The 11,280-nt window shown below is 42.5% G+C and overlaps 1 protein-coding gene across 1 annotated transcript in view; it reads left to right on the plus strand.

Moving 5' to 3' along the window:
* The window catches only part of LOC109891857 (serine/arginine repetitive matrix protein 3), a 142,582-nt gene extending 134,273 nt beyond the window's left edge, over positions 1 to 8,309 (plus strand). The window contains exons 11-14 of the mRNA XM_031827000.1: positions 1,649 to 1,965; positions 2,291 to 2,560; positions 2,814 to 2,936; positions 4,566 to 8,309. Coding sequence (XP_031682860.1) covers positions 1,649 to 1,965; positions 2,291 to 2,560; positions 2,814 to 2,936; positions 4,566 to 4,773 — 918 coding nt within the window. The 3' untranslated portion in view covers positions 4,774 to 8,309. The remainder of the gene's footprint in view (positions 1 to 1,648; positions 1,966 to 2,290; positions 2,561 to 2,813; positions 2,937 to 4,565) is intronic.
* Positions 8,310 to 11,280: the final 2,971 nt, after the last annotated feature.

An 11,280-nucleotide genomic window follows, 5' to 3' on the forward strand; every position in this document is an offset into this window, starting at 1 on the left:
GTTCAATGTCCTCAGCATACCTTATCTCTCAACATCGTCCGCTTGCTTAAAAGCCTCCTACTGAAGTTGATCTACCACACACATTTGTGTTTAAAATAAAACTGTAGTTTTAAGAATCCCATCATTAAATGTCTAGAAGTACACAATATTTGCAGAGGTTCTGTTCTCGCAGATGACTGTTTCTTTTGCTAGAGTTAAATTCAAGTACAGAATTTTTCATATTAATTGATATTATTAAAACAGAGAACTAAAACAGAGATCTCAACAGAGCCAATTAAAATGTCATATGCCTGAGGCTTACAGGGGAAGCGCAACCCAACACTGACAAGAAATGCCTTGGTTTGAACAAACTGTAACCTAAAATACAGTACCTGGGGGTTGAACTCCTAAACGTAACTCTCTGGAAGCCCTAAACTTAAAGGTAGACTCAGCAAGATGACATTGTCACGAGCACCACCGCAGATATTGAGATGAGCGAGATGAAAGACTTTGCTCTCACACAGTCACACACAGTATCTGCGCATGGGCACGGGTTCGCTTCACACTGTTTACAGAGTGGTCGCCAGGGCACCAAAACCGCAGAAGTTGAGCCTCTCGCTCCAACGCTCTTAGTTGTTGCAGACATTGGTCCACTATGCTGTTTACTTTCTGCATCTATGTCATATCGCTGAGACTACTTTTAACTCAATGGTCATTCACACAGACTGTCTGCCCTGCCCTCTGGTGGAGTGGGCTGGGCAGGAGAATGATCTGGAAGGCGTAGCTACTCTCGGTGTGAGAGGTTCCCTGAACATTGTGGTGTGTTCCTTCCTCTTTTTCTTTTTGATTTAATTTCAGTTGATTTCCATGCATTGTCTGATGCCTCACTCTGCCAGGGAAGGGTTTTGTGTCTTTTTCTCTTGCATTTTGTGAAATCTAATGATGCACTTATGTTGCCCCACTTTTCCCTTTTCTTCATACCTTACCTACTAAAGGAGGGAATGCCACTTTATTGGTAAGTGGATGTTAACCAAAAGGGAGTTAAACAAGAGTAACAATAAAAAAATTACAAAAAATGGGTCGCTGTTCACATCTCAGCAATTGTCTACTACAGGGAAAAAAAATCCACAAAGAGAAAATTATTGAGTAGCAGACGATTAGTTTTTCTGATTCGATTTGACTCTATAATTGTTCCTTGACTATTTTATTTTGTTCCTTCCATTTCTGTGATGTTCTGTCAAGTTGTCTACTCTTTTTTTTTCATATTTGTTTTTTACCATTACTAAAACTTGAAGAAGTCCTCCTTTTCTACTCTACAAAGTCTGTAGCTCTATACTCTCTTTTCTCTCTGCTCTTTAACTTAATTTGGGTCATAATACAAATAAAAAAATCCCTTTCTCTTCTAGTTTTTTTCCGTTTCTTTTCGGGATTATGATTTCTTCGACTCATTATGGTTTTGCATGCCAAGTATTGCATGCGCTGCACCATAGAGGACTGTCTATAAGCCATATCGAGAAAAAACCTAGATCTTTTCTTTTAGATGTTGACCCTCTTTTGCCAAGTACACCGTAGCGCTCAAACACTCCACTGTGACAAACTCTAAGGCCCTTTTTCTATTTTTTTTCCCTTTTTTTTCTTTTTTCTTTTGTTGGTTATCATTTCTCTACAGAAGCTGAGAATGCTGACTGCTGCTACTCCGGGAGACCAGCCGACCATGATGCTGCCTCAGCTGAGAGGAGGAGAGCACAAGACCCACAATGCCCTTTACAGGACCCCAGGAGGAGGTTCTGCAATCCAGGCTGGACAGGCTGGAGAGGCCCTACACGGAGAGGAAAGGCAGTCGATAGGGTCGTCGGGCAGACGGGGAGGTCACAGAGGTCACAGAGCTCATGGGAAGAGCTCCCATTCGCCAGCTCACAGCAGTGACTCCGCACACTCTCAACGTAACCTGCATCCTCACAGAGGAAAAAGCTCTCACCGGAAGAAGTAAGCAGACCTTCGACCTTCCATACTGACATAACCTTTACCTGTTCTGTCCTTCAATCAATTAAATCAAATATATTTATAAAGCCCTTTTTACATCAGCAGTTGTCACAGTGCTTATACAGAAACCCAGCCTAAAACCCCAGAAAGCAAGCAATACATATGTAGAAGCACAGTGGCTAGGAAAAACTCATTTAAACTCATTTATTTGCCTCACTCTCTCCCATTTCATCATACATTATCTACTAAAGGTATCCAACAATCCTGACCCCTATCGTTCCTCTGTTCCCAATAATCAATTGATACTCATTTATCCATCTACCTCAAGGACTAAAGGGGGCCACTCGTCCAAGCGGCACCACCATGGGGTTCGGGGACAGGCCCATCACCAGAGCCAGTCTGGCTCCCCGGGGCGGCACCGCCACACATCTGGGTCAGGCAGGAAGAAGAGTGAGTCTCGGGGGCGCGGTGGCATGGGGGTCCGACAGCGTAGCAGCTCCTGGAGCTCCGGACGCTCTTCATCACGCTCCGGCTCCAGAGAGAGAGGCCCCAGCAAGGCCAAGTCCCCCCACACCCATGCCAGACAGAACAACTCCAGGTGACCACTTACGGAAGGGTTACTTATTGGTCTATGAATGATGGTTAACCTACCACCATGAGGGGCTACTGGCTTTCCTGCTTACCTGACCCGGAAGGCCAGATAACACTCGTTTTGGATTAACTATAAACTTTTGCAGCTGTTCTTGCTATCCAGTGATTTATTTAGACACAAACATTACTTTTCTCATATATTCATTTTTTTCTTTCCAATACATGACAATTTGATGCGTTTATTTTCCTTGCTCCACTAGGGAGAGAGACAGCCCTCACCACTCTGATGCTGACCGTGCTCGCCGTCGCTCCAGGAGCTATTCTCCCATCAGGAAGAGGAGACGAGACTCTCCCAGCTTCATGGAGGCTCGCAGGATCACCAGGTAACAGAGACTCTTATCTAACCATGCTCCCTCAGTGAGAGCAGAATCCAAGTGTAACACTGACATCTATGGGAGAGTTTGTCAAGGTTTCTCCCTCTCGGGTTTTCTTTCTCAACAATTTTATTGTGAATCCTCAGCATAATTACTGTAAATGTGGGGTGCTTATATGTTCTCTAATCTGACATGCCATAGTATTTAGTGTATGTGTAAATGAGTGTCTGTTGTATAGTACCATCCAAGTGGAACTGAACATGTTATATTATTTCAGGTGAAATATATTTATATCACAGAAGTGTACAACCTTTGCCACCTCTGAGTGATGCCACACTGTAGCAATAATATGATTCCATTGTATTTCCCAGAATGTGTGTGTAGTGGTTTCCCATAAAATGCAGGTGAAATGTTCTGTGACACTCCTCTCTCACTCCTCCTGTACGAAGGAAGGTTCCCCCGTCTCTCTCTCCTCCCCCCCTCGAAGCCAAGACAACGGAATACTGCTGAGCTGCAGGCTAGGTTACCGTGGTAACAGTTGCCGTGCAGCAGGACTCCCCTAGTCCTCCTTGCCGAAGCCTTGTGAAGCAGTTAACCAACCGAACAGACTTCCCTAGAGTAACGCTGCACCCTCCCCTTTCCTCTCGATCTCCCTCTTTCTATCCATCTTTCTTTCTGTAAATCCACATTCACCTGCACTAGACAAACAGTCACTGATGTGTACTAATGCTGTAACACACGTTTTTGATAAAGGCGCTATCAAGGTTCGTCAAACGATGTCTGTCTGTAAACCAGAAATTGTGGTTCCATATAAATTCTTAGGGATTCTGTATTTGTGATCCACAACTACCACATGTTTTTTGCAAAACATCCCCGTAGGTAGTGAGAGCACCTTGATAACGCTGACGTCCTGCCTCTAGATTAACTCTCCTGATTCCTGGGTGATGGCTAACCTTCAGATGATTTTCTGTCTTTTTTGCGGCTAACAGCTCTCAATTTACCGGCAGCAACCTCTGTGGGCACTTAAGTTGCACCTTGAGGGTGCTCACTAACAAGGCAATCTCAATGCTCCTAACCCTTTTGAAGTGTGTGTGTGTGTGTGTGTGTGTGTGTGTGTGTGTGTGTGTGTGTGTGTGTGTGTGTGTGTGTGTGTGTGTGTGTGTGTGTGTGTGTGTGTGTGTGTGTGTGTGTGTGTGTGTGTGTGCGCGCGTGTGTGCGCTTGCGGACTCCTACTAACTAACACATGGAGCTGCTCTCTTTCAGCACTTCTCAATTTGCCTGCCGCACCTAATAACTACTATGCCACATTTCTGGCCTGCCCCTTGAAGACAGCTGACCCAGACCCTTTTGGTTGACCTCTATTATGTTCCAAACATGACCCTCTCCTGATCTTTTTATGCGATTATAACATTTGACAAAGTATAGTTGAAGTACAAAATATTTTGGGAATCAGAAAAGCATATGATAATATTGCAAACCTACAGATTCCCATTGGAGTGTACTGTACAATGCAGAGGCATGCCAAAAGAGCAGCTCTCAGATCAGCTGTCAGAGTGGTGGTCCTCCTCACACTAACTGGTCACAAGCCTTTTATACACTGTATAACCTTCTATCCCTTCTATCGTCTCCTCTCCTCAGTGCTCGGAAGCGGCCTATCCCGTACTATCGTCCAAGCCCCTCCTCCTCCAGCTCCATGTCTAGCCCCTCACACTCGGAGAGGAGTCGCAGCCATGACAGCTACAGCAGCTATAGCCGCAGTCACAGCCGCACCAGGAGCCACAGCCGCTCCCGCAGCCGCAACCACAGCTACTACAGTCGCAGCAGTTACGAGAGCCCCGGCTTCTGAGGAGAGAGAGACAGAGAAAGAAAGGGCGAGGGAGAAAGAGAGCGAGCGAGGGGGTAGATAGAGAGGGAAACAGAGAGACAGAGACAGAAAGACAAGATAAATCATGTAATGTATTCGTATGTCCCTGAATGGTTCAAACACAGGGCCAGACCTCTGGTCCATTTTTACCCTCAGTCTCCATCTCTGTATATTTCATGTTAACCCGCATTAACCCGCAAGTATGGGTAGCTGCTGGGTAGCCCATAATGGCGACCGGAGTATGGGCATTGGGTGTATAGAAAGCGAATAATCTAACTGGGCAGATTTGTTGCCACTCAAGACCGTTTTGCGTGGCTGATTGGGCTGCACGATGAGTCAACCAGTGCACCGGTGTTGTATCAACATGCCTGCTGACTTGAAGTGCTTCCTACTGGGTATCACGGTCGTGTCGCTGACGGTATCTTACGTGCACACCGGTGCAGCCTTGACAAGAAATAGCTAATATTGATAACCATCTAGATGTCACCTTGATGCAGTCTACTACTCAATGGGAAGGGCATGAACGTCAAGAACACCGCGACTCCACTACCTAGTAGGCACTATCAGGGTGACAATCACAGTAAGCACACGTGTACAACGCATGAAACAACAATACACCCATCATCAATACCTTCAATCTAAAATAAACAGTCGTCAGTTTTCTAACTGAAAGTGTACAATTATTTGTGTAAAACTAACATTGAAATACAACTCCGACTCAAGCAGAAGTCCAAACTCTAGCGGTATGGTAGGTCAGTGTACGGCAGTAGCGTGGTAATAAACGGAAACAACAACAAAAACGTCTCAGTCAAAACCTTCTAACCTACAGCAGATCGATTCCGACACACCCACTCCTTTCCACACGCCCACTACTTTCCTTTCGACACACCCACTCCTTTCCACACGCCCACTACTTTCCTTTTGACACACCCACTCGCCCATACGCCGGTCGCTTTATTGCTACTCCTTTCTCTTAACCTGAGCCTGGATCAATGGAAGGAAGAGGGAGGTTTTTAATATTATAGCACATTCATTTTAAATATCTTATTTTTTTCACAAGTGGGAGGGAAAAAAATCGATATATCAAATGAATGTGCTATAATATTAAAATGGATGCAACACACTGGTAATTTTTTTTTTTAAATAACATTCCCCAGATCATGGTTTTAGAAAATAAATGATAAAGCCTAAAGAACAAGTCTGTAAGCACTTTCTCCATAATCTTCCACGGAGCAAAAGTAACCAGAAAATAAGTTGTTATTTTATTTGATATATTCTAACATTGGGACACTTCATGAGTTTGTGGAAGAAGAGGAAAATAAGAGACACACATGGAAAATAAGTCAAATTAAATCAAACAGTACTGGGCCATTTTTTTCTCCAATGTCATTACATCATTTCCCCAAAGACACTAATGCTCTATTTTAGGAACTTGAGATACCAAGAGAAGCGATAAAGAACAAAACAAAAATCGGCTGACAATTTAGCACACAGAAGGGAACTGGTGTATGTTTTTTTTTTAAGGTTGTAGCATATATGTCAGGATATATAACTGATTCTAAACTGTAAGTTCTGGCTTGTAAACTATGCACTGTATATTCCATGTGATTTTGAAGAGGCTTGTTATTTGATGGTGACTTAGTATGATGATGCACCAGGAAGGAGGAAGGCTGCTGCTTGTACCAGAGAGCCCTGCTGGCTGCCACTATAGGTCCCAGGGTGCATCTGTCACGGACACTAGAGCACTACAGGTCCCAGGGTGCATCTGTCACTAAAGTACTACAGCTCCCAGGGTGCATCTGTCCTCTCTCCGCCCATTCTGATCTGTATTGTACGTGGCGTACCAGAGCTGTAATTACACACAGAGGCAAGAAGGGATATAAAACCCAATGTATTATTATGTACTTTTCCTCTCTTCCCTATTCCACTATTTATTGTGTTCAAACTATTAAAGCTGCAATATGTACATTTTGGGGCGGCCTGACCAAATACACATAGAAATGTGAGTTATAGATCTGTCATTCGCATTGAAAGCTTGTCTAAGAAGCAGTAGATCTGTTCTATGTGCGCTATTTCTATTTTTCCTGTTCTTAGGTTTCGTTTTTGCATCTTTTACTTTCGGTTTTGTACACCAGCTTCAAACGGCTGAAAATACAATGTTTTGGGTTATTGACAATATATTTCACAGCGGTTTAGCTGGTACAATGATTCTCTACACTATGCATTGCGTGTTTTGTCACGTAAACTGAAATTAGGCAAACTATTAGAATTTCTGCATACTGCACCTTTAATGTAAATACTACTGTACCTCTTCTGCAATGACCAATGAGGTGAAGTCGCTCTGTAAAGATGCTCTTTCTTAAGATACTTCAGAAACCTTCTGCAAAAGCATCCATGTATTCTTGTGGTTCTATATTTTATCCACAGCTATTTATTAAATTATTTATTCCAATTATCTATTAAGTTATTTATTGTTTATTTATTTGATCATTTATTTGTTTTGTCTCATCAAATGTTTTTAAAGCAATTTGAAGAATCGTGTCATTGAGATACTAATATATCATGGGAGAATTGCTGCAAATGTATGTATTCTCATCTCTGAATATACAGTATGTCCATTGATGTTTTAACCTAAATCCTTTTTATTTGTGATGAAAGCTTCTGCTTCCTTTAAGAATAGGGGAGTGAGCTGAGTTGGCGGTAGCTTGTTTCTATGGCGGTGTTCCCTTACCTGATGTATTTTATAATGCTCTTACACAGGGTTCATTACAGTACTGGAACAGTCCACAGAGACCATGTATTAAACGTTTGTGTTGATGCAATCTTTTATTCTTCTGCCTGTCTGTTTCCTGGTGCAGGGGATACATAGTTAAAGTTACGTAGAGGGGCTGTTACTCTGCAGGGCTCCAAAGGTCCACTTCTACCAACTCCTTCTGTCCAAAACGTTGATCAGGCCTGGATTATCTCCCTCCAGACATAGACGGGTTGATTGGGCTAGTTTGTTGTTGGTCTAACCAATCACATTGCCCCTGCTGTAACAGGCTGGCCCTATCCCCTGCACCCTGCTTCTACCAGAGGTGTCCTAGTAACTGGCTCTGACCTGGCATGAGGTCTCAGACAGAGGGTCAACTCATTTTGCAAGCCGGTGGTCAGCTAAACTACGTACACAGCAAATGCCCCTGCTTTCAAAATGCTTGAACCCAGACACAGGTAGTCCCACAAGAAGCCCATCATGTTCCCTGCCTCAGTTTATTACTCTGTGCTGATAGGACAGCTGCTGGTGATGATGCAATCAGGGAACCCCTTCAGTCTTCCTTCCCATTCGTCAAGCCTCCTGTCACTCATGCAGTGTTACATTAAAAATGTAACCAGAGTTACTGTAACCTAGTATGATATTAAACAAAACCTGTTCCGATATTAAGAGTACAGCGCTAAAACCTTTGGATTGTATACAAGTCATTTAGTTGTAGTGTAAAAGTTATTATACAGGACAATAAATATAAACCAATGAAAAATGAGCTACTTGTGTTGTCTTTCAAAAGTTACTCTTTTTGACATGGGATTTTTTTTTGGGCACTGAGGTCTACACGATGTTCATACTGTAATAAGTGCATGTGCTCTTTGTAGGTACCACCAACAGAGGTTGCTAATGTAAATATTTACTTTATTTCATAGTGATACTGGAAACTCTGGCCTGAGAGAAAAGGACTGGAATATTATGTAACCTGGTGTACTTTTCCAACTCCCTGTTTATCTTTCCTCCCAAGTCCATAAATTCAACCTATGTCATGTAACCTGTGAATATATGATGAATACAGGCAGCATCGCTCCCGGGAAATTACAACGTTATTGTTGTATCTGTCTGAGTCTGAGGCACAGTCTGATGAATGAATGAATGAAAATGCATTAACCTGAACCTGAACCACAACCCTAACCCTAGGCTCTGTACTTTTGACCTATAAAACAACAGGTATTCTTTGACATGAGTTGGCAACAACAACAAAAAATCCAGCTCATGTATGTTCAACCATGCACTGCACTCTTGAGTCCGAGTTCAACCTGTGCTCTTGATTTATCTTGCTTGGCAAATGAAGTGTGTACTTTTGGAACCATTCCATTGGTTTCATTGTGCCAAACCAAATACACATTGAGAATCTCAGATATTTGGACTGTGCATTCAACTCAGTCTAGTCTAGAGTTAATGTGATGGAATATTGACTCCCATCCAGTGCTGCTCTTCGGAAGAGACACAAGGCAATATTACCCCTCCAATAAAACCCTCAAACAAGATGGGTGAACTGTCAAGTTAGTGATAGTGCTGATTCAGCAAAGACGAACACCTGGCTGTGCGGTACAGTGTGCCAATGACCCATCCAGTTCATGGAAATAGTTTGGTAACATGTAGACCCATAGTGTGAGCCTGGCGGTCTTCACATCACAAGTCTGAGGTCCACCCAAGCAGCAGCTCCAACTTTACACAAGTAAATCAAGGCGACATTTAAGAGTTCAACATTGAAGCGTTAAATTGACTATACAGGAGTTATTTTAACTCAACAGAGTGATTACGCTCCCCGGAGTTAGTGTTGATAACTGGGGTTGATTGGGACTGAGTCCTTTTAACTCCAATAAGAGTAGCCAAAGACAGGGAGTTAAATCTATGGTGTATCCAACTATGTGAGACGGGCCTCATTGTCAAAGAATTCCCATTATTGCTCTGTCGTAGGTTGATTTTTAGAATTGTTTGTAACAAATGTGTCGAAACTAAACCAGTCTTTAAGTGGTTGGATTCATTGCAACAGTTACTGTGATGGTTGTTCCAGTTTACATGACATACACTCTTAGAAAAAGGGTTCCAAAAGGGTTCTTCAGCTGTAGAACCTTTTTCGTTCCAGGTAGAACTATTTTGGGTTCCATGTAGAACCCTCTGTGGAAAGGGTTTTACATGGAACCCCAAAGGGTTCTACCTGGAAACAAAAAGAGTCTAAAGATCCACCGCTTCAAAGGTTTCTCCCATGGGGACAGCCGAAGAACCGTTTTAGGGTCTAGATAGCACTTTTCTTTCAAAGAGTGTAGGTAGTCTCAAGCAACAGTATTGTCCTCTCTGCGCTGACATGCAGTCTGAATGTAAGTTGTGGTTGATGTAAAATGGACAACCTCCCTCTAATTGGATTCCAATAGACATTGGATGTCACATTGCAAGCCACCATAATGTGACACTGTTACGGCTTTCTTCCGTCGAAGGAGAGTCGGACCAAAATGCAGCGTGGTTAGTTCGATACATGTTTAATGAAAGATGAACACGAACAATACAAAAACAACAAACGGAAATGTGAAAACCTATACAGCCTGTCTGGTGAATACAAACACACTGAGACAGGAACAATCACCCACAAACACACAGTGAAACCCGGGCAACCTAAATATGGTTCCCAATCAAAGACAACGAGAATCACCTGACTCTGATTGAGAACCACCTCAGGCAGCCATAGACTCTGTTAGATAACCCCCACTAAGCCACAATCCCAAAACCTATGAAAAACCCCCATACATAAACACAACACAAAATAAACCCATGTCACACCCTGGCCTGACCAAATAAATATAGAAAACACAAAATACTAAGACCAGGGCGTGACAGACACGTTAAGAAATATGCAAATGAAACTTAATCACCATTATACCTCAAATGGGACCATATTAACTGCATTTGACTCCATAGGAGTAGCTCTTGCGATTTTACTGTGAGAGTAAACAACTAACTCTAGAACACTGATCAACAACACTACAGAGAGTTTAAAAATAAAAAGTTATTTTCAATTAATACTGTACAGAGTGAAATGCAATGATGCAGAGTTAAATATCAAGACTAAATTGAGAGAATTACAACTCAGAAAAAAATGACTCCGTTGCCAGAGTACATTTGTCTCTTTAAGACTGGGACTAAAATGTTATCTGTGGCATAATTATATTTTCCTCAGTCAGACTTTTTACTGTGAACTCTATTACACACTGGGACACGAAATGTGGCGCTGCATCTCTGATGTAACCTGTACAGGAACAGTATTGATACCATGGACTAAATGGACATTAGTCCTAACATTTATCCACATTTTCTGAAATCAATATAATGTAGACTGAGCACTGAAAGGTGCATGCCAAAACCAAGTCCTTGTTCAAGATTGGTAAAAAATAAATAAAAAATGTATTGGAGCCAAAATACCACAGGGCATAGAGCCAGCAGTGGAACAGATCTGAAATGAAACAGGGTGTCCATGATATTAGTAGGATGCCATTCTGTTGGTGACTTTACTATCAGAAATAGGAAGGAGATATACTGTCTACATCAGTATCAACCCCTGTCTAACTAAGCTCTGGTTCCATGTAACTCATATCACACCAAATACCTCCATGTTTGTGTACATTCTCTGTGTGTTTTTGTGGGTTTGTGGGTGTGTACTTTATGCAAGCATGCTTGAGTGTGGGTGTGTG

Source organism: Oncorhynchus kisutch, linkage group LG6, assembly GCF_002021735.2.
Source record: "Oncorhynchus kisutch isolate 150728-3 linkage group LG6, Okis_V2, whole genome shotgun sequence".
In the NCBI taxonomy this organism is placed as follows: Eukaryota; Metazoa; Chordata; class Actinopteri; order Salmoniformes; family Salmonidae; genus Oncorhynchus; species Oncorhynchus kisutch.